Here is a 27,430-nt window from a genome sequence, read left to right on the forward strand (position 1 = left end):
TACTTAAATAAACGGATTTCATTATTTAGATCTAAAACTATATCTATTGTAAACGTGTATAAATGTAAACACATTTTTGTATAATTAGCTTTATATGGACACCTTTATTATATTATCACAATTAATTGTTTATCATTATTACATTAAAAAAAAAACACAATTATACTTTGTATTTCCAAATAGTGACAAATCACGGGATATGAAAAAACTGTGATTTCCACCGATAGTTTCTTTCAAGTCTGACTGACGATATATACTGCATTTGCGGTATTTTCTCGACAGCCTTGTGGTATTTTCAATCCGCTTGCCGGTGGTAACACTCCACGCAACCTCTGCCAAAAGAAAACTACGCGAAAAATATGCCATAAATTGTGAGAATCGAGCGTGTTTAATTAACTTATCCGGGGACGTAAAGTGCTCAGCAGCGGCGGGTCGAGCACCGCCCCAACAGCCACCGATTCGCGCAGTCCCAGGCATCCGAGAAGAGCGGCCAAAAGATGGCGGATCCGCTGAGTCTGCTGCGGCAGTACAACATAAACAAAAAGGAGATCGTGGAACGGGACAGTCAGATTATCTTTGGCGAGTTCTCCTGGCCGAAGAGTGTCAAGACCAACTATCTCAAATATGGGTGAGTAGCGTCTCCTCCACGTCCCATTCCCTGGGCAGCTATAACCTCTTTAACGTAATATGCAAATCCCTAGCTCCGGAAAGAAGGGCGCTCCACGTGAGTACTATACGCTGGAGTGCCTGCTGTACCTGCTCAAGAATGTGATGCTCCAGCACTCTGTGTATGTCCGGCAGTGCGCTGCTGAGGATATACCCGCCGTGAATCGTCCGGATCGAAAGGAGCTGCTGGCGTACCTCAATGGCGAGACACCGACCTGTGCCAGCATCGACAAGAGCGCACCGCTCGAGATCCCCACGCAAGTGAAGCGAGCAGCCGAGGGCGAAATCTCAAGCGGTGAGGTGGCCGCCAAGAAAGCACGGTTCGAGGAGACGCAGGTGCAGAAGGTGCGCGAGCAACTGGCGGCCCGATGGGATGTGAATCAAAAGGAGACTGCCGTCAACATGGACAACATCAAGTCGCTGTCAGAGACGATGTCCGTGGAGAAAATCGCAGCCATCAAGGCGAAACGTTTGGCCAACAAGCGTACGACCATCAAGCGAACGGACAACGACGAGACCATGGGCACCGATATGCGGGCCATTCTCGACTACGACGTGGACTCCACAAAGGATATCATTAGCCGGGAGCGGCAGTGGCGCACGCGCACTTCCATCCTTCAGAGCACCGGTAAGATCTTCGCCAAGAACATTTTCGCCATGCTGCAGGGCATCAAGGCCCGGGAGGAGGGTCGCAATCGCCCGCAGGTGCCCAATCCCATCAAGATGCCGGAACCGGCGAGGATTGCCAAGCCACAGCCACAGCTGTCGCAGTACAATCGTTACGATCAGGAGCGCTTCAATCGGCAAAAGGAGGAGACCGAGGGCTTCAAGATCGACACGTTGGGTACGTACCACGGCATGTCGCTGAAGTCCGTGACGGACGGCTCGCTGGCGCAACGCAAGTCACAGGCCAGTCTGCCGGGTGCACCGGGACCAGGAATGCCGCCGGGAGCAGCTGCCGCCGTCACTGGACGGCCCAAGGAGCTGATTCCAACGGCGCAGGCCAGGCAATTGCCCGCCAATGGACCCACGAAGCGACCTTCGCGCACACCCATCATCATTATACCGTCTGCCAATACAAGCCTCATCACCATGCTCAACGTGAAGGATATCCTGCAGGAGCTGCGCTTCCTGTCCACCGCCGAGAAGAAGCTGCAGGGCTGCCAACGCGACAGCGAAGTGCTGTTACAGGTGCGTAACCAAAGACACTTTGTTAAGTTGGAATTCTGCTTGTAAAACCAAGTTTATGGAGGAATTATATTTTTAGAATTTAGTTTTTATACCCTTGCAGTGTATTATAATTTCACTCAGAAGCTTGAAACGCAGGGAAGGAGTCATTTCCGACCCCATAAAGCATGTATATTCTTGATCAGCATCAACAGGGGAGTCTATTTAGGAATGTCGCAAAGAAAAAAAAAATTCAAAATTTTCATTTAAAATTTTAAAATTTTATAAGGGGTTACATCATCAAAATTCTCAAAAATTGGCCAAAATTTGGATTTTTAAAAATTTTTAATTTAGTTTACAGATTTGTTAGCCTAGTTAAAACTAGCTCAGAACAGATTTCCGAATTGAATTTTATGCTTTTTTGACTTAGTTATGATAGATTTTTGATTCGATGCCCTGATCCTAAGGCAAGTTGCAAGGGTATACAAATTTCGGCTTTCCGATGTTATTTTCCTGTATTGTTTTAATTTATTTTCGTTATAAACATAATACTCCTCGCTATAAATCAAATAAACAAAGCTTCATCATGCTCAAAACATAGCTTTTTATGCTCTATACCTTTATTCTTGTTATATGTAAATCCTGTTTTAAGTTGTAGAAACTCTAAAGCTATTTGAGGGTGTTTCTTTAATTTTGCTTTCCAAAGATTTCTTTTGATTATTATTATTTATATTACATTTGTCTGAGGGGTAAAGAAATGAGAGGTGAATGAATTAGGGATCTAGTTCTAGAGAATGTGTAACCTTGAATTAATTGGAATTTATTTTAATGTTACTTGGGGTACTACTATATTTTTGTTACATAAAACAATAAATAGTTATTTATTCTCTTTTGTTCCTTTAGTTCTTAATTAAAAATATATTTTTTCAATTCTCTCGCCACAGCGTAAACGTAACAATCAGACTGTTTCTTACCGGGTGATAGACAATCCCATCAAATTGTCGCAACAGGACTGGCAACGTGTTGTGGCCGTGTTCGTTATGGGACCACAGTGGCAGTTCAAGGGCTGGCCCTGGGATGGCAATCCCGTTGAGATATTCTCAAAGAGTGAGTGAAATTTATCCTTGTTTTCTGCGAGTTACTAAATCATTTTCCTTTGCAGTTTGCGCCTTTCATTTGTGCTTCAGCGAGCTGAAATTGGATTCTAATGTGGAGCGCTGGTCGGTGACGTTGCTGCGACTCTCCCAAAACAAACGGCATCTGGATCGGGCCGTGCTTAGCAAGTTTTGGGAAACGTTGGACAAGTAAGTGTTACATAAAACTACTACACAATGTTTTGATGTGATTTGTTTGAAATTTTATTAAATTTTGAGGTTGTTTTAATAAATTTACTGCCTCCCTAAACCCTTTCACTCTCTCACTAAGGTGAATATGTTCGCTCTCTTACTACAATTAACATATTCACTGAATAAGTCGCTTATAAACCATCAAAATCTAGAATTTCCTTTAATTTTCCTTGAATATAACTCATTTACTTGTTTGTTGTGTATTGTTTTTCCGACCCATGGTCAATGGCCTAATATTTCATTGATATAACATGATATGATTTTAATTTTAGTTAAATTAAATATATCGTAACCCCTTAATTTTCAATATATTTTCAGATACATGGCCAAACACAAGCCCGACTTGCGGTTTTAATCCCTTCTTAAACTTTGGCTGAAGATATTTTTGCAATGAAGCCTAAAAACAGTCTCCCGTCAACCATATTTTTAAACGATCCGTAAATTTGTAATAAATGACGCACTCAATTACTTTATACACCTACATAGCTGGGGATAATAAGATCTGGTCGCCTATCTGTGACTTCTGGTCTTTCCAAGTTGTTAAACACCGCGATTGAACTCGCTCTCCAGGGCGCTATTTCGTTTTTTTCGGCCCGCCACCCATTGCTGCGAATAGGCCCGTCCGCTGGCAGTTAGAGATTAAGCTTAAAAGTTTGTTGTTCGACACTTGTACAATGTAAACTATAAAAAAACAAACGGAATAGAAATCAAGTAATTTGTATTTTTAGTGATAATAAAAAGTTACAAGACAATTAACTCTTGGGTTTATCGATGACTTTGTTAACAGTTCCCACCACTCACCAGACCATAAAACAAACGCAATCGAGTCAAGATTCCATTATCTTTGTTTATATAGCAAAATAAGCAAGATTATATGTGTGTGCTACAATCGTCAAGTTAGCGGTTGGTCAGTAACTCTACTCTCTACTTTAGGTTAGCGGTTAAAAACAAAAAATACTATTACTCGCTCGGCGAGTGGCTGGCTCCTCCTTTCCGTTGGCCTTATGAGGAGAATCCTCAGCAGGTCTTGCGGTCACTGAACTGCTTCCTGGCAGCCTTCAGAGTATTGTGTAAAAGCATGGCCACCGTCATGGGTCCAACACCGCCGGGAACCGGAGTAATATGGCCGGCAACCTGGCGCACTTCTGCAAGCAGAAAGGTGAAAGGATTGTAGGTTGTGTGTTATATTGTTTTTAGAAGGAAATTCTCACCATCAAAGTCCACATCGCCGACAAGCTTAAATGTTCCTGTCTTTTCGTCCTTAATGCGGTTGATGCCCACATCGATGACACAGGCACCTGGCTTGATCATGTCCTTGGTGATCAGTCCAACCTTGCCAACGGCCACTACAATAATGTCCGCATTGCGACAGTAGCGCGCCAGCTCCTTGGGCGGCGTATGACGGTGGCAGATGGTCACCGTAGCATCCATTGCCTTGGTGGCATATTTCCCATCCGAGCTCAGCAGTATGGCCATCGGCAGGCTGACGTTCTTGGAGCGGCCCACCACGACAGCGTTGCGTCCAAAGGTCTCGATGTTAAAATGCTCCAGGAGACGCTTGACACCCAGCGGTGTGGCCGGAATGATGCCGTCCATGTCGAGAGCCAGGCGTCCCACATTCTGTTCATTGAATCCATCCACATCCTTTTCCACATGCACGGCATTGCAGATGGTGCGCTCATTGATGTGATCCGGCACTGGCAGCTGCACAAGGATACCCGACACCAGCGGATCCTTGTTTAGGTCATCAATCAACTGGAGAAGCTCCTCCTGTGTGGTGGAGGCGGGCAGTCTCTTGGTCTCACTGGAAATGCCCACCTCTTGACAGGCGACCATCTTGTTAGCCACATACTTCTTGCTGGCCTCATCGTCGCCCACAATTACAGCAGTAAGATGCGGCACGGGACAGCCGGTGGCCACGAGCTCCTTCAGTTCCTGGCTTAGCTGTTTACGTATTTCCTGGGAAATGCTCTTGCCGTCGATGAGTTGTGCCATGTTGCTGGAATAAGGAATTGTAAATAAATATTTGTAAGTGGAAATTATATACTGAATAGTGACATTTATTTAAATTAAATTGCATAAATAATAAAAACATTTTCCTCTATTCAGAGTAAAATTTTTTGAAAAATCGAATCAACAGCAAGGTCATAAAAGCCAAAGAATGTCGCCAAAAAGATAAGGCCCCTGGGTACATCCCCGTCCTGCCAATCTGCACACTGCGGTTGTGCTGCAGTAATTCCCCGGATCACATCACCTCCTCGAACGGCACACACCCATGTATGTATGGGAATATCGGGTGATTCACACTGGCTTGTTTGTTGCAAAACTGTTGCGAGTGATTCCCCCTTCTCAGAATGTACTTTTTAATCGCAGCATATGTCTATGCATATGTATGTATGTATATTTGTTATACTGTCGGCAGAGAAAAGCTTTTTTAAATGACCTCACTTTGTGTTATTATAGTTCAGGGAAACTATTAAAGAATATACATATTTAATTTTAGGAACGCAATTATAATTAAAGTGCAAACAAAAGTAAGTAAATATGTACATACATATAACTTAGTGAATTTTAATTTCCAATATCAGCCTTTGTCTGAAAAATCCACCAAGTAGCTGCAAAATGTGTTGTAAAATTAAGCAGATACTTGCTAGAATTCATAAACAATGTGTATACAATATAAAAATTATACTTTTTCATTTAATTTTACATTTTTGAAGATTGCATTTATCACCTGAAACCCTTTCTTTCTTTTATTTTAAGTTTCTAAGAAGTTTTCCAAGACTAAAAATACTATCAAAGTTAAAGTCGAATTACTTCCAAGTAAACCCCTTATCAAAAATGCTCTCTTTTTTCTTTGTTTAGTGATAAGTAGTTATAAACTAAAAGGTATTTTATTGATCAACATTTTCAATACATAATTAAAGCACTCTCTCGTTGAAAAGTGCGGGGTACAAAAGGCTTCCAGTGGTTACGATTGCTGGGAAATCTCTGGGGGCTACTACGAATCCCTAACCAGCAGGGCGTGGGCCTTGGGATCGATTGTCTGCAGGGTGCGAGCGAATTCTTCAAACTCCACACTGCCGCCATTGTCCAAGATGTGATCCAGAAAGGCCTCAGCATTTAGCCACATGAAGGCCATCAGCTTGAGTCCCCGAGCCAGGTGCTTCCACTTGGGCAGCTGTGGTTCCGGTCCATGGCCCAAGGGTTCGTTCAGCAGAGAGCTCAGCTGTTCATAAATGTTTTTCTTCTGGAGGAGCAGCTGCAGCTTGTTCGACGGCGGCGTTTCCATTTGGGTGTCGTCATGAGCTTCTTCTAGACTTCGCCTATGATGACTGCTAAGGTCCAGCTCCATGGAATCTTCGTCCTCCGTTTTTATCTCCATATCCTCCGATTTAATCTCTAGCTGTCCAGCCTCGCTGCTTTCGTCCGAGGACGAGTCGATCTCCTCCTTGACCTTGCGCGGAATCCAGGTCATGGTCTGGTCTCCCTTCTCCGGATACACCTTCTCCAGCAGTTGGACCACCCGCTCGTTGGCCTTGTGCCTGGCCAACTCCAAGGGCGTATATCCGGCTGCATTTCGCGCCTGCAGAATGTCTGTGAGGTTCTGATTCTGGGCGTCCAGGATGAGCACCAGCAACTCAATGCTCTGCTCCAGCACAGCCATGTGCAGGGCATTGTTGCCGTCCGTTGTGTTGGCCACACTTATTGAGCTCCTGTCGTGGCTAATGAGCTTCTTGGCCACATCGTACTTATTCTGCCGGATAGCCATGTGAAGAGGCGTCAGCCCGTCGTCGTTCTTCAGCGAGAGATCCAACGTTACGGGTGGCATTCCGTTCAGAAAGCTCTCCACGCAATTAATGCGCTCCTCCTTAACAGCTAAATGCAACGGGGTGTTCCCGGTGTGATTCTGTTGGTTGGGACTGCAGCCCAGGCCCATCAATGGCCGGATGTAGTGCGCCCGGTCTTGCTGGCAGGCCACGTGCAAGGCACTATCTCCGTCCGCGTTCAAGGCACTGTTGGCCAGCTCCTTCAGCTGGAAGTAGTTCAACACCTGTATCGTCTTGATGGCCAACTTAAGATTGTCCTTTTTGTGGCTTATCACTTCGTGGAGTAACGTGTCATTGTTATCGTTCTTGAGGGCGTGATCCGTAAACAGATCCTCCACGCGCCGCTTCGAAATCTCCATCGGCGTGCGGCGATCCTGATCGAAGATCTTGAAAATCGCACTCAGATAGTCCCTGGTTAGGTTTCTGCCCACCGACTCTGCTCGTCCATGGCCATCTGCCTGTAGCTCACCCATGTCCATGGACACATGGCAGATCTTCAGCAGCTCATCGGAGTTGGTGTCAATGAGTTTTCGGAAGGACTCAGAGTTGACTAAATCGCATTTATCCAAGCCCATCAGATGCAGGTCACGACCAAACTCCTGGCTTATGGTCTGAGCGTGAAGCGAGAAGTCATTTGGCTGGCCACCACCCACAGGCGCTGCTGCCAGGGCCAAGGTCTTAGGCAGGTCCAGGGAATTGTTGGAGCTGGAATTGCCAGAGCTGCTGGTCGTGGCCGTGGAGCAGGTGCGACGTCGTTTCCGGGACACAATCGCATCGCGAGGCTTGTAGCGGAAGGGCAGCGGCGGATAGGAGCGCTCGTCGTCGGAGGGACGTATCAGCTCTATTGACACGCCCACCTCGCGATCCACGTCCTTGTCTTTGTACGGCGGCGTCTGACACACAATCGCGTACTGATGATGCACATCAGACTCACGGAACTTGGCGAAAGCCTCCCACACTGTCTCGCCATCCTCGTCCTCCTCGAAGAAGCGCACCCTAATGTTCTTCTTGCTAACCTTCTCCACCAGCAGGATCAGCTCGTCGTTGCCCATGACGCCGCCGGTGGGCTTGCTAAGCCGGACGATGCGCAGCTCACCGGTTTGTGCGGACTTGCGGTTATTGATCGGATTGCTGAATGCTGGAGGAGCCAGTGGCACCCACGAGCCGTTTTCTTCGACCTTAAAGGCTTCGAAACACAGGCGAACCTAAAAAAAAAGCAAGAAGTGCAGGTTAGTTGATTTGACTCTAAGAAAAGTAGCTCACTAATATTGGATCACTTTTTAGTGGAAAATGCAACACCTACCTGGTTCAAATTCATGTCCTTGGTCTCCCGCTCCGTCTCCTGATGCAGCTCCTGCAGCTGTCTGGTGGACAGCTCCCGGCGGTTCATCTGGAAAACGAGGCGATCCTGCTTCTTTTTGAAAAGCTCGTCGAATATATACTTCTTGGCGGTGTGTATGATGCCCATGTTGATGAACTGCGCCACATATCCGCGATCCTTGGACACGTGCAGATCGTGCGGATCGCACACATCCCTTTCGTCCTTGCGCACAACCAACTGATGCGAGTGCGGACTGTCCAGGTTTGTTTGGAACAAGCTGCACCTGATGACAGCTGGGCCGTCGTAGTTGCAGAGTGTGACTTCGGGGAAGGTTTTCGGCGTTCTCTTCGAGTTGGCGCCATTGAGGGAGCCATGAGTGCCGTGCATCTCGCTCTTGTACCGAAACCGGAACTTCTCCACAGGTTGCTCCACAATTCGCAGCTGCGGCACGTGTTTAGAGTCGCTGCTGCCGGCTGGAAGTCCATTCGGCTGATAGCCAAATTGCTGCTGTGCCGCGGGTGCTCCTCCGACGGGGACGTAGTATTGATGATCGTACATGTTGCCAAAACTCGTGGCGGTACCGATGCCAGCAGGATTTATCAAAGAGTTTGCATCCAAGCAGAGGCCGCCTCCGCCATTCAACAGCTGATGATATGGTGAGTTTTGCGGCTGCTGAGGTGAGTTGTGTCCCGCTGCTGGCAAGTTGAGATTGGCGAAATCCGATTGAAGCGCCATAGTTTCGGGGGAGTGAGCGGGCGACAAAGACTGGGTGGTGGAAGTGGGCGAGTTGCTGCTGTAGCCACTGGTGCTGCTGGCATCGTTCAGGAACAGCACATTCTTGCCCTTGTCCAGGTCGTAGTACTGGTTCATCTTTCTGCCCTTTTCTTTATTACTTCAAATTGCGTCGTAGAAACTCGACCGCCGCGTCCGGAGAGCGCAGCGCTAATGATCGAAACGAGCGGCGCGGTCTCGACGAGTGAACGTTTTGGGTACTTCCCCGTTGTCTCGACGGCACTGGGAAATTATCTGGCGGCCACGTCGCGATGACTCACGGGTTTTTCAGCCGTGTGATTTTTTATTTCTTCGCCTATATACTGTTCGGCGTTGTTCGTGGAACTCTGGATTCGGGTTAGCTTTCGCGATTCGCGAGTGTTGTTTACACAGCAAAATCACACATAGTGTTCGGGTTCTGATGTATATATATATACGTATATATATACTATATATTTTTTTTTATAAAGCACGCAAATCGGAGACGCAGCGTTTCGGACTTGAGTGCTTCACTGCTGGAACGAAAATGAGCAAGTCCGAAACGGCCCTGCTCCCATAACAACTCGCAACGCTCCCCACAATCGCTGAGCTGATAACAGGTTTAAGCTGTCCGCGCAACAGGAGCTTTTTCAGCTTAAGGTGTAGCTTTTCACGGCTAGTACGACGCTCTTAATTTATTTAAATATTAAATTCAACACAGTACGCACACAAGCACAACCGGCCATGTGCTAGCTGGAGGAAAAAGAGTTGCCACTGGTCTTAAATTACCAATATATGGCAACTCCCCGGACAGCTGTTTCGAGAATAGACGAGATGCCAGCGTGAGCGATTTTAAGCTTGTCTCACGCACGTTAAAAAATATTTTAAAATTAAAATTTTTCATATAAATTGTACAGTATAAAAAAATTAAATTACTAATTTTAGGGGACTCAAATTATTTTAATAATTAGTGTAACTTTAAAATGAAGCAGGCCGATGTTTTTGCACAGCCAACTAAGCACGTCACGAGAGCATCACTGTTGTTTTTCCTTTTCTTGTCGTTTGCTTTAGCATTTTGTATCACATTTCAATTCCGATCGGTTTCACTAGCCACTAATTGTACGCACCTTTCCTTAGCGGCGTATGTCCGTGAAATCGAAACCATTAGGGATCCAATAGAGCGCCGCCACATTTTTAAAAATTTTTGTAAACTACGAAAATTTTTGCATCTGGAAAAATTACTGTGTGGCGAACGAAATGGCGCAAACGGAGCAGGCACTACTACAACTACAAGTGATTAAATTTTCCCTGCCTCTGGGCACACAGACATATACCCAAACAACCTGTTGCTAGGTGGAATATATTGCATATAATCAAGGTTTTATTTCGCTTTTTATACACCTGAATCAGCAAAAATCGGAAAAACTAAACCCAGAACTTGACCCCTTCGCGTTGGTCTCTCTTCTCCTGTTGCCATGTGTGTTCTCTTTCGCTGTATGTGTGTGCGTCAGCGTTTTTACGTTATCAGCCGCCAATCATTTTTGTTTATTTTGATAATAAATTAGCAGGAAAAACATAAACAAATCGGAGGTCCCGACTTTTCAGGCTGCTGTCTGGGACTTGATTTAAAAATAGCCGGCCATAAAAATAGGTTTTATATTCAACTTGACACGTTTTTGAATTATTAATTAGAAGCTTAGAACTTAAAACTTGAAAAGTTAATTCAAAGTTTAGAGGTCAAAATTTGCAGTGGAAAATTTTAGATTTTTCCTCACTTGTCTTGTTTATTCTGCACTTGCTCTGTACCTTTTTGTTTGAGATTTTCGGGAATTTTCCTCAGCTGGAAAAGGCAACAAACTACACTGATTGCTGGATTCAAGTGGACTGTCGCAGTATATATATAGAACCGATCTCGATAACGAACTCTATCGCACGTGTTGGCGAGCCCACGGATATGTCGTTTTTCATTATTTTTGGATAAAAAGCTTTCGCTCAAGCGAGCTATTCTGTGCGCGAGCGAGAGAGCGCGACTTAAAAGTTGCAGCGAAAGCTCTGGCACAGGTACCGTTAAAAGTACCGCCCACTAGCTGCTTATGATCGTTTCTTATTATTTACTTTATTAGAAATTATCTGTCCATTTTTCGTTTAATTAAAAATTAAAATATGAAATTTAGGATTTCGAACAAATATTTATAGACAATTTCTGAAAATATAAGCTAGTAGCCCAAATTCGAAATTCGACTAATATCCGCAATAAACTGAAGGGTTTCGGTAGTTGCCGCACGCCTTCTCAAAATAGTTAATTATGAATAATATTGTTGTTGTTCAATGAAATCTGACACGTTTTTCATCAAGTTATTTTCCAGCAGATTGTTTTTCTACGACACGGCGGATGACGAAATCGGAAAGCCTGATTTCTGATTTCCGATTGCTGCAGCGCTTGGAGATTGAGATTAAAAGATGGCATGAGATTTCCCGACAGTGACGTTAATTTGCTCCCCAGGGGGCCCTGTCTCCCACTGATAAGCCTTTAATGCTGGCCCGGGATAACCTCAGCTTGCCCATTACCTCATACATACATAGGCTATAGTGCCGATGCACTACGATCGCCTGGAAACTGGCGATCTCTGTTTTTTTTTAGCCGGAGGAAAAACAATGCAGGCGTCATTAAAAATGTTGTTCACAGGCGAAGATTGCGCGATGATGTTTTGGGTTGAAAAACATGTTATTTTCGAAAAGAGCTGCGCTACCCCCAGATAAGCCGAGGAAAGTGCGAGTGGCTGCGTTGATTCAACCTCAATCGGTGTTTGATTTTTTTTTTTTTTTAATGGAATTTTACATGAGAATACAATAAAATCCTTCTTAAGGACTGTCGTTCTTCACATTTTATACCTTTATATTGCTGAGTTAATTTTAATTTGTTGAGGGAAACTTAAGCTTAATATTTCAATTCACATATTTAAAACTTTTAAATTTATCGCCTAAATGCTTTTAAAATTATTAAAAATCTGTTAAGAAATCAAAATATTTTTTGGTTTGCAGCTGTTTTTATTCAAACTGTTTTAAAAATATATAAAATAAAAACAAACTCACCTAGTAAATCGCATTTTGATAGAATTATACTTTTCAGCTTTCTTTAAATTGTTTTTGAACTTTTATTTTATTAAAATTTTAAACTGATTTCACTGCACTGTATGATAAATGTTAATTTATTTGATTTTATAATTTTAAGATTTTATTAAAGCACTTTGCTCGGTCACTTGTTGCGTTTGAATATTTGAAAGCAGCGGGCTGCTGCGCTTTTTATGCATTTTACTTTGGCCTTTTTTAGTGCGTTTCTAGACTTTTCAAAAAGGACTTTTACAGCACTGTTTAGCTGTTTGTAAATTACATATTTATAAAATTAAAATTGTTAACTCACATTAATTACATCAAATTATTTAATGCAATGATTACAACCAAGTTTTCCGTATATATTCTGGTACGATTTCATTCGACAAAAATACTGAAAATGATAGGCAGCTTTTGGCTGGCTCCGACTGGCCACACTAAGCAGAAAGAAAACAAGTCGCAAATAGAGGAATTTTATCCATTTTTACACATATTTTGTATCCTCATATGAAGCCTCAGACCAAGCGGAAATCCTTTCCCTTCAATGCACCACAGCCAGGCGGCGTCATGGAGTTTGGCTTCAACTTCAATGCGAATGGCTTCGGGAACCCGAGTCTGGCGGAGAGCGAGTGCGGCAAGTGGCAGCACAAGAGGAAGTCGGAACAACAAGCAACCGTGCTGTAAGGCTATATACTCCTTGATTTTATTGATCCTACCAACTAATCTTGCCACATATTTTAGCCCTCCCAAAATGCTGATTACCGAGGAGCGGATCACCCAGCATTTCAGTGGCCTACAGATTTCCGGGGATCCAAAGAACAGTGCGACGGCTTCGGTGGTGGGCAACAGCAATAACAACAGCGTAGCCGCCGTTACGGGTGGACTGGCCACGGATGATATTCCGTCCACGAGCACTGGAAAAACACATCACCCGAATCCCGCCTACCAAATGGCGGCCATGGAATTGGAGCAGAAGCTGCGCAACGCCAATCGCATTGTGATCTGTGATGGCCTGAAGCCGGGAACTGGGCCCGGAGCCACGGGACCGCCCGTCATCCCACCGGAATGGCTGCTCAAGACCATCCCACGACCCTGCACCGCCTTGGTGCCCTGGCAGCCGTCGCCACTGCAGTTGCCCCTGCCGGAAATGGCCAAGATTTCGGCGGTGCCACAGAATCAACCGCTACCAGCGGCGGTTCCGATGGCGAATCCCAACCAGCAGGAGCTCGACGACTACGACGACGATCTGGAGTTCTTTGAGAACAACAACACGTGCAGCGTGAACCTAAACAAGTCTGATGAGCACATGGATGAGGACCTGTAGCAGCAATAGCCATAACAAACGTAAAACCAATTAGCGCGTAATCCACGTAGATTTGTATGTCCTTATATTATATCCGTAAGAGCCAGTTGATGATAGCATGCAATGGAATACTCAATGCTCTTCACCTTATTTTGTATTAACATTAAAAATAGATAGATGTATGTCATCCAATCGGAAAGGCTGGAGTGTGTTTTGCATAAATTAATTTTTTTTTATTAAATTTAAATTTTTTAAATTGTTCTTTATTTATTATTCACATAAACAGTGACTTAACAGTGTGACCAGACTTAAAAATAAGCTGAATTTGACGGGAAAAAGGCGGAAATGACATCACTGCCTTCCCTATAAATACAAGCGCAGAGCTCAGAAAAAATTGGTAATTAAAAAAAAATAAATAAGAAATATCAGCGACGCTGCGGATTTTGCCGGATTTTACAGCTCGCTCGCGTACGGAGAAAAATCGCGTCGTCTAAGAGTGATTTTTGGTCGGCGGAAGCCCCCGAAATTAAATGTTAATTTCGTAATTCTAACGAGTGTGAGTGTGTGTCCGGCCGAGTGTGCATACGCATAATTATAATTAAAATTACTACATGGCGCAAGGCGAACAAATTTGTAATTCAGAGAACAAAAGCGAGGCGGAGCAGAATTACCACCACAAGCGAAAATCTGACAAAAACTAGATACTCGAGGGGAATCGGCAAAGTGCAAATTTAGAATTCCTATTACAAGTTCATGGGAAAGTGGCGAAATATACGTGGAGCGTGATAAGTGAGCGTTGTTCATCCTCGGCGTTTTTCTTTCCTATATTTTGTTGTTTTTTTTTTTTTTTGTTGGATGTTGAATGTTGAATGGCAAAACATCACGTTGAAAGAAAGAGAGCAGCAGCTGAGTATCCACCTCGCCTGGCTCTCCTTCTCGTTCTCGCTCGCAGGCAGTGGCGTAGCCCTGGGCAGCGGCCCAGTACACGTGGGCCCCCTTTGCGTCCGCGAGCCTCTGAACTTGCCGCGTGGTGAGTTTGCCGGCCAAGCGAGGTGGCTATCTCTCGGCCTCTCCGTCTGCCTGCTCATTCGTCGTCCAACAGCCGTCGCGTCGTGGGAGTGTGTGCGTCGCGTGTTGTGCGTGTGTTTGTGCGCTGGCCGTTCAATTTGTGTGAAGTAATAAGCGTAATTAGTTTGTTTCTGTTTCTGCTCTGCCGCGAACTGCAATGAATTCTGCATGGAAAACGACACTAAACGCGTGATTTTGTGATTTTGCAGTTCTGAACCTGGCGGATAGAGCGATTCCGTCGAGTGGAACCGAACCGAAAAAAGAAGAGAATCGCACACAAACATTCAGAGGCAGCGATGTCCACCGCCGTTGAATCGGGGTCGTCGCCTGCCAAGAGCAACAACAACAACAATAATAGCGGCAGCAACAGCAGCGGCAACGGCAATCCCAGTCCAAATGCAAAAGGCGTGCAACGGCGTCAACTGGTGAGTACTGATTAACCCTGCTCTTACTCCCTTTTCTCATTCTGCCAATTATCCATTACCCCCTCCCTCGCCTCTATACTATCAATAACCGATAAAGCCACCTCTGCAGCTACAGTGGAGCTTGCCTAAGGTTTACTTGGCGAAACTGTATCTCGAAATTTCGTCATTTTTTTTATGCCCAAAAATGTCCATTAAAAATATTAATATTCGATTGAAACAAGACAGTTTTTCTGCGATCTTAAGGATTAATTGATATACTTGACGGACCAAATAGTTTAAATTTAAATAGTTCCGAATTCGTTTCCCGTGACCGATAAACCGGTGTCTGCAGGGGTTCACCTGTCACCATGATTGATAAGTTGGCCGAGCCCTATTTGTTGTCGATGATCGGTAGGTAGGAAGAGCGACGCGGCAAGATAATAGTAAGTGCTTGTGGAAGCGAACGTAAAACTCATCGTTAATCGGTGGAAATAATAAATGCATGCTCACTCGCCTGCCCCGCCGCCGCCCTCGCCCTGTCCCCTGGCTCTTCCGCCTCCCACTTTGCGCCAGTTGGGCATTGGAGCTCAACTGAGGCCGCATTGGAGCCCAACTGAGGCCGCATGACCGAAAGCAATGAGTTTTATTTGCCATATTCGCTTCGCTGTTTGTTATTCTCTTCTTCTCGCAGCCGTTGTTATTGCCATTGTTGTTGCCCGCTGCCTCGGCATTTCGTTTTCAATTTGCCATTGGTGTGTGTGCCTGTGCTGCCGAGGTGGGTTTCTGCTTCGGTTTCTATTCCGTATCGTCGTAGATAACAGATTGTGTTGCCGTTGTTGTTGCCCAACATATATTTACATACGAAGAGCCGAAGAGCGAGAGAATGCTGACGTTGACACTGCTCTAGTACAGTGATACTCGTCGTGGGCGTGGGCGGAGGGGGGTCTGTCGGTCGGTCGCTGCTGCCCCACTGATTTCTCATATCTTTGGCCAACTCGCAAAGTTCACGTTCACATTTCTGTTGGCTGCGCATTTGATTAGCACCGAAAATTGGATCAGCAGCTGTTGGCGCTCGTCGCTTTCCGTTCCGTTGCCGCTGCGTTCGCTTAATGATAATTGGTGGATGGTAATGACGATGAATTCCCGCCCTGCACTTGTCGTGAAAGTCCTGTTTTCCTGTCTACCCTGTATGGTTAGGGTATTTTTAAGAACGTATCTAAGAGAATCTATCTTCTTCATTAGCGTTCAATATTGCTGTTAATTAAAAGACGTAGGATAATTTATTATATATCTCAGCACAAAGACAGTTTGATTAGCGGAGTATTATTTTGTATGAAATAATTTATAGTTATGACAGGCAAATACTTGACATAATTGTATCTGTATTGTTTTTGTAATTGTATTATTCGTTATCAATTGGCTTTTAATACACAATCCGAGTCATTTGAAACCCTTGAGATATTGTGACGCTTTGAAGCAGTAAATAAATCACAGTGCAGGGTATCTAAGAGCCCGTCTCACAAACATATCTTTCTGTTTATTTATGCATATTGACTGAGAAGCGGAAAGAAGAGCGCCAAAGAGCGGGGGTCCCATTAAAAATGTATGGAATAGTGGAATGGAGAACTCTCATTACGATGACTAACCCAACACAGCTCAAAGATTACTGTTGAAGCCGCGGGAAGGAGCGAGGCGGTAGCACTGAGCACATGGTAGATAAGGGTTTTTGCAATTAGCACCTTAAATAGAATACATTAGGTGGCCCAGGTGGCCAACTGATGGAGTGTGGGGTTGAAGGGGTGGTGGGGTGAAGGTGACGCCACCACCGCAAACTAACAACAACAATATGAAACCACTTGACTGGATTTGGATTTTCGTTTTTTCTTACACGCAACTTTTTACAGTCGAACCCCCAAAGGATGGATTTATAAAGTTTAGTAAAGTGTTTATTGCTGGGAATTAAAAAATTACAGGAATTTTTAAATGTAGATTTAGGCCTTTTATTATTAGGTATGAATTTGTAAGGGAAATAGTTTAGATTTATTAAAGAAACATTCCACATAGCAAGGCACAACTGTATGCGGTTTAGGCTTGTTGTTGCTTCCTCTCTCTGCTCCATCATCATCTACTTCTACCTGCCGATTGTTAATCGACGAGACACCAAAACAAGCTTTCGAGCCAACAACAACACCAACAAAAGCACCAGGCAGCGTGGCCACAATGAAAAGTCGGTAAAAAAAAATCGGTTTAGAACACGCCAAACAAGTTTCAACATTTCTGTGGGGCAAGCCGCTTAAAAAGGATATAGCAGCACACACACTTGCACAGATGCAGATACAGATACAGATACGGATATGGGGGATACAAGCAAGCCACCAACACAAGCACAAACGAGGGCAGGCCGCGCATCCATGTTTATAGATTTTTCGTTGCACCGCCGCCGGCCACCATCTCCGACCCCCCCAAATTCGCGCCACCGCTGGCAGGCAGCGTCCAAAATAAACTCAAAGCAGGAGACATAATAATGCACCGTATTTGTTGTCTCTCAACCCGCCGCCTCCTTGGAGCAACAGTCTCTCTCAATCTCGCAATCTCTCAGTTTGCCATCTCAAGCTCTCAGCTTCGCTTCTCTGCCGGCGCAATGCACCACCACCAATGCAAAGTCAGAAACAAAAAAATAGCGAAATCAAAACGGTCCTTCATATGCAAAGTGCATGCGCACTGAAGGGAGACGGAGACGGCGATGGAGCAGTGGTGGGGATAAAGAGGGAGCCGCCCGTGGTGGACAACTTGATTCCCGTTGCCCTTTGCCGGGCGGACAGTGTTGTCAGCTTTAAGCAAAAATGGGCCTACATTTTATTTATGCGAGCTTCTAAAAAAATTTGTTTAAATATTTTAATTTGGTTGCAGCTTTTTGCAATTAAATAAACTTAATCTTGGTAGATGTATTTTTAGAATATTTTAATAGCTGTGCATACATATTTAGATTTTCTATTAACACAGATTAGAAATCATATGTTTATTTTGTTTTTTTTCCCGGACTCATTAGAAATTACCTCTTGCCTATACGTTATATGTACTCTGTATGACTAGTTTTAGTGATAACGAATATATGGACTGGGCTATCTATTTGACAATTTTCGTGTCACATTTTTAAGTAGTAAAGAAACTTAAGCTCTTTCGAAGTAAACACGGCTTGTATGCCAAGATAGTTTATTGATTGCAACAAATCTGTAAAGCAGTAAATTTGTATACCATTTGACATTGAGTCATGCTGATATTGTCAAGATGATATAACCTGGATAAAAACTCTTAACGCAAATAAAACACACTCTTAGACCCTTTAAGACAATTTCTAAAACGACAATTTTGTTGACAAGCTATAAAAGCCGCGGAAACTGCTAGAAACCATCAGACGAGGAAACAAAAAGCTTTTCGGTCCCAACTCATCCCCAAAATTCTTTAGAGTTGTCAGAAACATTTTAAAATATCAAAGCCAATACACAAATATCGAGCCTATAATCCCAAGTATTACGCATTATTCGCTTATTTCTTTGGGCAATATATCAAATATTCATAATATTTTGACGTAATTTTTTGTTTTGCATTAAAAGCGAAGCGCACAAGCGGCGCGAAGGAAAATTGGTGAAGTAAAAAAAGTGAGCTTAGCATGTTGCTTAAATAGATTTCTGTTTGCTCGCTCTCTCACTTAGTGGCTCTCACTTAGTTTGTTTGGCTCTTCATCTCTGCGCTCTCTCTGCCTCTCTGTTTTAAGCGATAGTGAGCTTCTAGTAGCACCAGATGGAACCGATTTTTGGCCAGGTGCTTAAAGTCAATCAATCGGAATTAATAGTAAATTAATAACGCTATCTATGTTTCGTTAAGTTTGAAATAAGAGCTGAAATCGAACGGTTAACATTAATGTTTATAATATTTTACTAGGAGTAAGCTATGGTCCGTTTACTGAAACTAAAGAAATGTTTTTGAATGCAATTTCTTGATATTTCTTGTTACTGAAAAAATGAAATCATGGCAATATATTTGAAAACTTTTACCATCTCTAATGATGAGCAAATGAAAACGAAATGACGAAGAGAGCGTTCCATAAGCGATGAGAGAAAGTGAAGGCGAGAGCGCGAGAGTCACTAAAATGACTGTGGTGAAGAGAGAAACAAGTGAATCACAGCGCTGCCGGCAGAGACGTCAGCTGAAGCAGAGCCACAGGCAGCGCCCTCTGCTCAAGCGGTGTATTTTTAGGCATTTATCACTCTCCGCTCACGGCTGCTCTCTCCGCTCTCGGTATCCGACCCAGTGTTGCAAATTTAGCTATATCTCCTTCCGCCATCCGCTTAATATCCGGCCGTCCCGGCTCGGTTTTCCTTACGGGCTCAACTCATGCTCTCCCCACTTCTTATCTATTCTTGCAGCGAGAGCGAAAGCAACGCAAGCTCTACCTAGATGAATGGTCGCTGGGTGATGATGATGGCGAGGGAACGCGAGGCTTCAGCGTCGCCGAGAAGCTCGAATCCTCGAAGTTCGCACAGGCGGGAATGGTGCGGGAGATGCGGGGCAGCGATCTCACCGTGGCGTAAGTATCTAACAGATTTTCGTACCTAATTTTGGTTAATTAAGGGGTTATCCGGGTTTAGAACCACAAAAAAAGGCCTGTTTTCCAGAATTTTTTTAAAAGATCCTATGACAATTTTACAAATTTCATTTATTCTACATTAATACATAAGGTTTGAACTAAATTCTGTAAAATTTTGAACAAAAAATATTCACAAATGAGCCGTTGAGGGAGGGTTGAACTTAACCCTAAAAAAAATTATGTCCTTGCGATAGGCAGGATTTCTCCGTCAATTTTTATTTGAAATCAAAAAACCAAAATTTTTCTGTTAGCTTATGTGTCTGGCTTGTCTCTGAACGAAGGATTTTTTAAAAAATTAAAAATTGAATTTTTGGGAGCGTTTTTCATGAAAAACGCCACTTTTTACGTCAATTTTGGTTATATTTTGGGTTATAAAATCGGTTCTAATTGAAGATATAAAAAATCCTTCGTTCAGAGACAAGAAAAACATGTCTAGAAGAAGTGTGGAAAATCTTAAGTCGATCGGTCCATTAGTTTTCGAGAAATCTTGACTACCGACTTCAAGAAAGTGGTTTTGAGAAAAACGTGTTTAAAGTTTTAATTGCCAGTTGTGACTCATACGACGCGCAGGGCTTTACATTTCTCCCATTCCTACAGTTTTGGTTCGATCGACTTGAAATTTTCGGACAACATTTCTGACACTTTGTACTATTATATAAAAAAGTTTGAAAAAAAATGAATTTTTTGAAATTTCCAAACCCGGATAACCCCTTAAGGCTGCCATGGCGTTTAACTTTATTACCTTTACCTATTTCCTCGCTCCTCTGCTCCAACAGATTTCTGCAACAGCACGGCTTCAACATACCTCTGCTGTTCCGGGACAAGGCCGGACTGGGCCTACGGATGCCCGATCCGAACGAGTTCACGGTGAACGATGTGCGGCTGTGTGTGGGATCCCGGCGACTGCTCGACGTGATGGACGTAAACACGCAAAAGAATCTGCAGATGACGATGAAGGAATGGCAGCAGTACTACGACAGTCCGCAAAAGGATCGGCTGCTCAATGTGATCTCGCTGGAGTTCTCGCACACTCGCCTGGATAGGTTCGTTCAGAGCCCAGAGATCGTGCGCCAGATCGACTGGGTGGATGTGGTGTGGCCCAAGCAGCTTAAGGACGCCCAGCGGGAGGGCACCAACCTGCTGGGCGGCATGATGTACCCCAAGGTGCAGAAGTATTGCCTGATGTCGGTGCAGAACTGCTACACGGACTTCCACATCGACTTTGGCGGCACTTCGGTGTGGTATCACATTCTGCGTGGCAGTAAAGTCTTCTGGCTGATTCCGCCCACAGATCGCAACTTGCAGCTGTACGAGAAGTGGGTGCTATCCGGCAAACAGGCGGATGTCTTCTTTGGCGACACTGTGGAGAAGTGTGCTCGCGTTTATCTCACGGCCGGGAACACCTTCTTCATACCCACCGGATGGATTCATGCTGTATACACCCCTACTCAGTCGCTTGTCTTTGGCGGTAATTTCCTGCACTCCTTTGGGATTGTTAAGCAATTGAAAACGGCCAGTGTGGAGGATAGCACGAAGGTGCCGCAGAAGTTCCGGTACCCCTTCTTCACCGAGATGCTGTGGTATGTCCTCGCTCGCTATGTTCACACGCTGCTGGGACACTCGCACCTGAACGGCGAGCCTTCGATGAACGAGGAGGAAATGGCCGCCCGTCCCCACACCCACCTTACGCATCACGAGCTCTTTGGCCTTAAGGAGATCGTGATGTATCTGTACGACTTGCCGCCGCAAAAGAAAAATGTGCCCAGTTTGGTCCTGGATCCCGTAGCTTTGATCAAGGATGTTCGATCGCTGGTGGAGCGGCACTGCAAGGATCAACAAGATCTCGCCATCACGGGCATCTCCGTGCTGAAAGCCCCGTCCGGCTCGCATCCCCCCTTTCTGCTGTACGATCGCACCCGGGTCAAGCAAGAGATTAAGCAGGAGATCGCGCGCAAGAATGCCGAGGTGATACGCGAGCAGCAGCAGCTGGAGGCTGGCCGGGCAAGGGAGGCCGAATCGGATGCATCGCAGTCAACGGGAGCGGGCTCGGTCAGCGGTATGGGTGCTGGCATCGAGTACAGCAATGGAGTGATGAAGAAGGAGCAGCAGTTGGAAAACGGCGCAGCCTCAGCAGGTATCACAGGCAACGGCTCACAGCCAGGTGGGTTTTTGGAGTGAAATCTTACCTGGTAGCAAAATATTAACTTTATTTTTAATCTTGCAGAGGCCACCTTTGTTCTACCCACGGATACGCTAAAGTATCGCCCGCCCAAGAAGATGCATTTGGCAAATGCCGTGGCAGCTGCCGCCAGTAGCAGCAGCAATAGCATTGGTGCCGGATCTGGTGGATCCATTGGAGGACTGGGCGGCGGATCTGCAGTCGTGGGAAGCAGCCATAGTCCGACCAGCGGTGGAGGAGTGGCTCCTGCAGCAGGCACTGGGAGCGGAGCCATCAGTGTAATTGCCACTTGCTCGAGCTTTAGCGATGGTGGCGGGGCAGCCAGCCTGGACAACTGCCCGTCTCCGGGAGAGGGTGGGGCCAAGCTATCGCCCAATCTAACCGGCACCGGGCAACCTCGCAGGCGCCGGACGCGTTGCAAGAACTGTGCCGCCTGTCAGCGATCTGATTGCGGCACCTGTCCCTTTTGCATGGACATGGTCAAGTTCGGTGGCCCGGGAAGGGCCAAGCAGACGTGCATGATGCGCCAATGCCTGTCGCCCATGCTGCCGGTCACGGCACAGTGTGTTTACTGCCATCTGGACGGTTGGCGACAGACGCCAGTATCGCCGCAGACCAAACAACTGGCCACCATCGATGGGCCATCGGCACTGATGGAGTGCTCCGTCTGCTACGAGATTGCGCATCCAGATTGTGCTCTGTCGCAGCTAGACGGCACTGAGGACGCGGCGGATGCCAAGGGCATTGTGAACGAGGATTTGCCCAACAGCTGGGAGTGTCCCAGTTGCTGTCGTTCCGGCAAAAACTACGACTACAAGGTAGGCACCAGAAACCATTGGGTTTCTTGAACACCACACACTAATCTTCTTTCTCTTCCACAGCCCCGTCACTTCAGGGCACGTCAGAAGTCCTCCGAGGTGCGTCGTGTTTCCGTTTCGCATGGTCCCGGTGGCGGAGGAGCAGGTGATGGGGGTCACCAGGAGGGAACGCCTCTTCTGCCGCCTCCGGTGGGGCAGTACAATGATTTTGTCTTCACCAGCGAGTCGGAAATGGAGTCGGCGGGAACAGCTGCCAGCGGCCATATGACGCACTGGAAGCACGGAATGAAACGCCATCACCAGCTGGAGGTGAAGACGGAGCGCAACAACAGCTGTGACACTCCATCGCCGGGAATCTCACCGAATGCGGCAGGTGTTGGCGAGTCGAAAGGAGGAAAGCGGCGCAAGAGCGACGACGGCACAAGCGTCAGCAGCAGCATGCAGGAGAGCAACGATGCCCCGTGCAACTCCTCGGTGGATGGAGGAGGAGGAGGTGGAGGGGCTGCCAATGCCAATGCCTCCAACAATCAGTGGAGCGGCAGCAGTGGAGGAAGCGGCTCGCGCAAGAAGAACTCGATACGCTCGCAGCTCGCGCAGCAGATGTTGAACTCATCGTCGCGGGTGCTCAAAAAGCCACAGTACGTGGTTAGACCAGCGGGAGGAGGATCCGGCTCTGCTTCGGCCAGTGGCAATGGCGGCGGTTCAGGCGGTGCAGCCGGCACGAATGGAATGAGCAATGGAGGCAACCAAAGCGGAGTCAACTCCAGTGGCAACGGAGAGCGCGCCACCAATAACGGAGGATATAGCGGCTCGAACAACGGCCTGGGAAATCAGCATCACAGCTCTGGCCAGAATCTGGCACTGGATCCCACAGTGCTGAAGATCATATTCCGCTACCTGCCACAGGACACGCTCGTCACGTGCTGCTCGGTGTGCAAGGTGTGGTCGAACGCAGCCGTCGATCCCGATTTGTGGAAGAATATGAACTGCTCCGAGCACAAGATGTCCGCTTCCCTCCTGACCGCCATTGTGCGCCGCCAGCCAGAGCATTTGATCCTGGACTGGACGCAGATCGCCAAGCGGCAACTGGCATGGCTGGTGGCCCGCCTGCCGGCGCTCAAGAATCTCTCGCTGCAGAACTGCCCCATCCAGGCGGTGTTGGCGCTGCACACCTGCCTCTGTCCGCCGCTACAGACGTTGGATCTGAGCTTTGTGAGGGGATTGAATGACGCCGCCGTAAGGGACATTCTGTCGCCACCCAAAGACTCGCGACCGGGACTGAGTGACTCGAAGACCCGGCTAAGGGATCTCAAGGTGCTGAAGCTAGCGGGCACGGATATATCCGATGTGGCCGTGCGCTACATTACGCAGAGTTTGCCGCACTTGCGACATTTGGACTTGTCCTCCTGCCAGCGGATCACGGATGCGGGCGTGGCACAAATTGGCACCTCAACCACTGCCATTGCCCGACTCACGGAACTCAATCTTAGCGCCTGCCGGCTGGTGTCGGAGAACGCATTGGAGCACCTGGCCAAGTGCGAGGGCCTCATCTGGCTGGACCTGCGCCATGTGCCCCAAGTGAGCACCCAGTCGGTTATACGCTTTGCAAGCAACTCCAAGCACGATCTCTGCGTCAGGGACATCAAGTTGGTGGAGCGCAGGCGCCGCAACTCGACGACAATGGCCAGGAGCTGGCACCATGACTGAGCAACTGGCAACAGGCGAAGAAGGGGAGGCCCTTTTAACATTAATCTTACGTATTAGGAGAACGGGAGAAATCTTTTTAAGAATGAAATCCTCGAATCTAAGACCCTCGATTCCGCGCCCGATTGCAAGCCAAAGAGCGTCGTCGAGCCCATTGCATTGCTGGAGGTTGTTGCTGAATGGATTTGCTTATGATGGCAACTACATAAGGTGATCTCTTTGCTTTTGTTTGTTTTTCTTTACAAAGCCAAGGAGAGCAGCTTGTATAGTTTCATCATTAATTAGCGGCCAGGATGGGATGTCCGCTTCAGTCTGTTGCTTGTCCGCTTTTTTGTAAATTGCTGGGACTGCACATGGTATTGAATTACCCTGCTTAACATTCTGGTTTCAAATTCCTGATGGTGATTGATAGTTTCAGCAGTGATCGGGCTTCAGTAAATTTTTCATAAAATTTATAATAAGATGCTTCATTTATTTCGAAGACTATATATATTTCTTTTTACAAGAAATAATCTCGCAATAATTGACTCTTTCAAAAGTGCAAATAATATTGATAATGGTTTCAAATGCAATTTGTTTTTAGTATTTCTAGGATATTCTATACATTCAGTTCTTTCTCACCAAATCCTCCACTCTCTTTTCGAGGCAGTGCAAAGGGCTGAGCTTCGGTTTTGCCGAAGGTACTTGGCAGTAGTTGCTCCGTTTCAAGGTAACACGCCCAAATCCAAAACACACACACTCGGACCTAGCGTAGTGATTAAGATTAGCATTCCTGCGACGATAGTAGTTACATTTAATCAGTGTCATATATGTAAGTAAGCTGGCAGAGATGGAGGGAGAGCCGCACTAGGTGCACACTACCCAGCCACAACCAGCTTAAGTAGATTCAGCTCGCAGCACAGCATCCAAGAGCGGTGGTGCGTTTCGGAACGATAAGAGCCTGGACAACCCCCTTTTAAAATCCACAAATTTGGCCTTACTCTCGATGCAATTTAAACTATAAACGTTGCAGCACTTTCGTTAAGCCTTACAGTTCCGACTCGCACTGCCGCAGCCCTAATACCGCACCCATCCCATCCCCACATCCTCCGATCCCCGGTAGCAGTTAAAAAATAGTGATAACTTGGCTAAAATCTATATATATTTAATTGAGAGTGTGTAAGAATTATGCAAGTAAGCGCATAAATATATATTAATGTTTTACAGAATTACATCATTGCAAAATATAGTATAATGTTTCAAGAACACTTAGTATTTTGCGGATTTGTAATCGGGTTCATCGCCGCCGCCTCCACCGCTGTTACCGCCGCCACCGCCTCCGCCATCCTTGGGTAGCTTTCTCTTCTGTATGATGGTCTGCAAAAAAAAGAGGTGGAGAATCAATCCTGATCTATGGAATCTTTCAGCCACTTTGCCTACCTGAATCTTCTGCCACTCTCTGTCCAGCTCGGCCTTCTCGTTCTTCTCCGTCTTGTTCTTGCGCGTCTTCCGGCCGTCCTGCATCTTGACGCCGTACTGGAAGGCGGCCTTGGGCAGGGCCTCCTTGGTGCTCATGTAGTCGGAGTACTCCTCTTGCGTATCAAAGTCCCAGCGTCCAATCGGTCCCTTCTTGTTACCCAGATCCATCTTGGTGTAGTCAACCTCGTCATCCGAGTCGTCGATGGCGTCGTTCATCTCCTCAAGTCCCGGATAGCATTCGGCGTAGCCCTCTGGTTCGTTGGCGAATCGCGAGGCCATGGCCTTGGATATTTTCGGTGGCGGTGGTATACTGGTAACTATTGGTTCCTCTGCGGCCTCCGGAGGACCATCACCAAAGTAGGAGGCGGCTGCGGGTTTACCAGCTTCCTGACGGTTTCGATCTCCTCGCGAGGCTGTTGGCTGATAGTCACCAATATCGTCGTAGATGTTGTCGCCCAGGGGAACGGCTTTACCGCCCTTATTGCTAGATGAGGTAGTGATGCTACTAACGCCTCCACCACCGCCGGTCGGTCCCCGGGAATTCTCCATCTCCTTGTCGTAGAACAGCGGCTTGTCCTTGTCGCGCTTCTTGTTCTTCTTGTTGCGACCACCGGCTCGCAGGTAGCTCAGGATCTGGGATAGTTTGTTGATGACAATGTCATTGGTGGTCAGCGTGGCCACATCCTCACGGGCCACTGGCACCTCGAACTTGGAGCGCTTCAGTGTCGTTGGGATGTCCGATTCGCCCAGCTCGTCATCCAGATCGATGACGTAGGCCATGCGGCCGGGCGCAAACAGTTCGTTGCGGGGCACCTCCTTCGATCGGCGTGCCTGGATCAGGTTGTATATATTGCGGGCCAGGGCTCCATTGATGGCATTGATGTCCTCCGACTCACGGCGCTCTGCTTCCAGCTGTTCGGCTGCAGCCGCTGCCTCCGCCAGCTTCTCCCTGGCCACGGCGGCGGCTATCTCCTCCTCCTCTGCCTCCTTGGAGTGCAGCTCCGAGCGCACCTTCTGCAGCAGGGCGTAATCCAGACCCTTCACCAAATGCGTGTGCTGGATGTCACCGCCCAAGAACTTTGATTCCTGGATGATTCGTCGACGGCGTTCGGCAGCGTCTATTCCCGACTTTATGTCTGGAGCCACGGCTCGGTAGGCGTTCGTGCTACTGCCGTGTCCCGGAGTGCTGACGTTCACGTAATCCGGATTGGCGCCATCTCTACGCTCCCGCGCTCTGTCCCTGTACTTCTCCGATAGCTCCTGCAGCTTCACATCCTCCTGCTTCTTCAGTGCCGCGTAGAAGTTCTTCTTCTTCCGCCGCAGGTCGTTCCGCTCGCTGCTGCTCTGACCCTTCTTCTTGTCGCCACTCGATCCCGCCGAGGCAGGCGTAGAAGGCGTGGCGAACGTGGCGGTGGCCAAGGAACCGCCGCCAGAAGTGCAGCTCGTGCTAGAGCCAGGCGGTGGTGCTCGGGGCGTGGCCAGCAGCTTGCGGAAATCATCGTTGGTCAGACGCACCGATGGCGGCGCTTCCAAGTGGGCATCCGACATGGTAGGGTATCTTCCAAACCAATTTTTGTAGCGAAAATTCTATATTTACAAATTCAGCTTCTTCTTCTTTGTTATATTTTGTGTTATCGATAGCTATTACAGCTATCGC

The 27,430-nt window shown here is 46.6% G+C and overlaps 6 protein-coding genes across 9 annotated transcripts; 3 read left to right on the top strand and 3 right to left on the bottom strand.

Annotated features, from left to right (window-relative positions):
• Positions 1-300: 300 nt before the first annotated feature.
• Positions 301-3,935, top strand: hyx (cell division cycle 73 hyrax). The gene is made up of 5 exons (XM_017163057.2): positions 301-628; positions 702-1,857; positions 2,778-2,940; positions 2,996-3,137; positions 3,498-3,935. Exons 1-5 carry the CDS (start codon positions 498-500, stop codon positions 3,532-3,534), a joined length of 1,629 nt encoding a protein of 542 aa, XP_017018546.1. The 5' UTR covers positions 301-497; the 3' UTR covers positions 3,535-3,935.
• Positions 3,936-4,006: 71 nt separating this feature from the next.
• On the bottom strand, positions 4,007-12,349 carry Nmdmc (NAD-dependent methylenetetrahydrofolate dehydrogenase). Of its 3 annotated transcripts, none has more exons than XM_017163059.3 (3): positions 12,174-12,349; positions 4,391-5,178; positions 4,007-4,324 (listed from the first exon to the last, which is right to left on the bottom strand). In XM_017163059.3, exons 1-3 carry the CDS (start codon positions 12,185-12,187, stop codon positions 4,197-4,199), a joined length of 930 nt encoding a protein of 309 aa, XP_017018548.1. In that variant the 5' UTR covers positions 12,188-12,349; the 3' UTR covers positions 4,007-4,196. The 3 variants fall into 3 exon arrangements, with proteins under 3 accessions (XP_017018548.1, XP_017018549.1, XP_017018547.1); XM_017163060.3 differs by lacking the exon at positions 12,174-12,349 and adding an exon at positions 10,887-11,044; XM_017163058.3 differs by lacking the exon at positions 12,174-12,349 and adding an exon at positions 10,208-10,358.
• Positions 6,029-9,811, bottom strand: Rel (nuclear factor NF-kappa-B family member relish). Its single transcript, XM_017163056.3, has 2 exons — positions 8,313-9,811; positions 6,029-8,214 (listed from the first exon to the last, which is right to left on the bottom strand). Exons 1-2 carry the CDS (start codon positions 9,198-9,200, stop codon positions 6,181-6,183), a joined length of 2,922 nt encoding a protein of 973 aa, XP_017018545.1. The 5' UTR covers positions 9,201-9,811; the 3' UTR covers positions 6,029-6,180.
• Positions 12,350-12,606: 257 nt separating the features above from the next.
• On the top strand, positions 12,607-13,693 carry Mst85C. The gene is made up of 2 exons (XM_017163061.2): positions 12,607-12,871; positions 12,933-13,693. Exons 1-2 carry the CDS (start codon positions 12,699-12,701, stop codon positions 13,513-13,515), a joined length of 756 nt encoding a protein of 251 aa, XP_017018550.1. The 5' UTR covers positions 12,607-12,698; the 3' UTR covers positions 13,516-13,693.
• A 197-nt stretch (positions 13,694-13,890) lies between these two features.
• Positions 13,891-25,523, top strand: Kdm2 (Lysine demethylase 2). 2 transcript variants are annotated; one of them, XM_017163078.3, is made up of 6 exons: positions 13,891-14,050; positions 14,772-14,987; positions 19,394-19,554; positions 20,391-21,775; positions 21,839-22,611; positions 22,675-25,523. In XM_017163078.3, exons 2-6 carry the CDS (start codon positions 14,859-14,861, stop codon positions 24,316-24,318), a joined length of 4,092 nt encoding a protein of 1,363 aa, XP_017018567.1. In that variant the 5' UTR covers positions 13,891-14,050; positions 14,772-14,858; the 3' UTR covers positions 24,319-25,523. The 2 variants fall into 2 exon arrangements, with proteins under 2 accessions (XP_017018567.1, XP_017018569.1); XM_017163080.3 differs by lacking the exon at positions 13,891-14,050 and adding an exon at positions 14,580-14,669.
• Positions 25,439-27,410, bottom strand: beag (IC cytokine homolog beag). Its single transcript, XM_017163081.2, has 2 exons — positions 25,735-27,410; positions 25,439-25,671 (listed from the first exon to the last, which is right to left on the bottom strand). Exons 1-2 carry the CDS (start codon positions 27,319-27,321, stop codon positions 25,564-25,566), a joined length of 1,695 nt encoding a protein of 564 aa, XP_017018570.1. The 5' UTR covers positions 27,322-27,410; the 3' UTR covers positions 25,439-25,563.
• Between the last annotated feature and the right edge of the window lie 20 nt (positions 27,411-27,430).

Source organism: Drosophila kikkawai, chromosome 3R (genome assembly GCF_030179895.1).
Source record: "Drosophila kikkawai strain 14028-0561.14 chromosome 3R, DkikHiC1v2, whole genome shotgun sequence".
Taxonomy (NCBI): Eukaryota; Metazoa; Arthropoda; class Insecta; order Diptera; family Drosophilidae; genus Drosophila; species Drosophila kikkawai.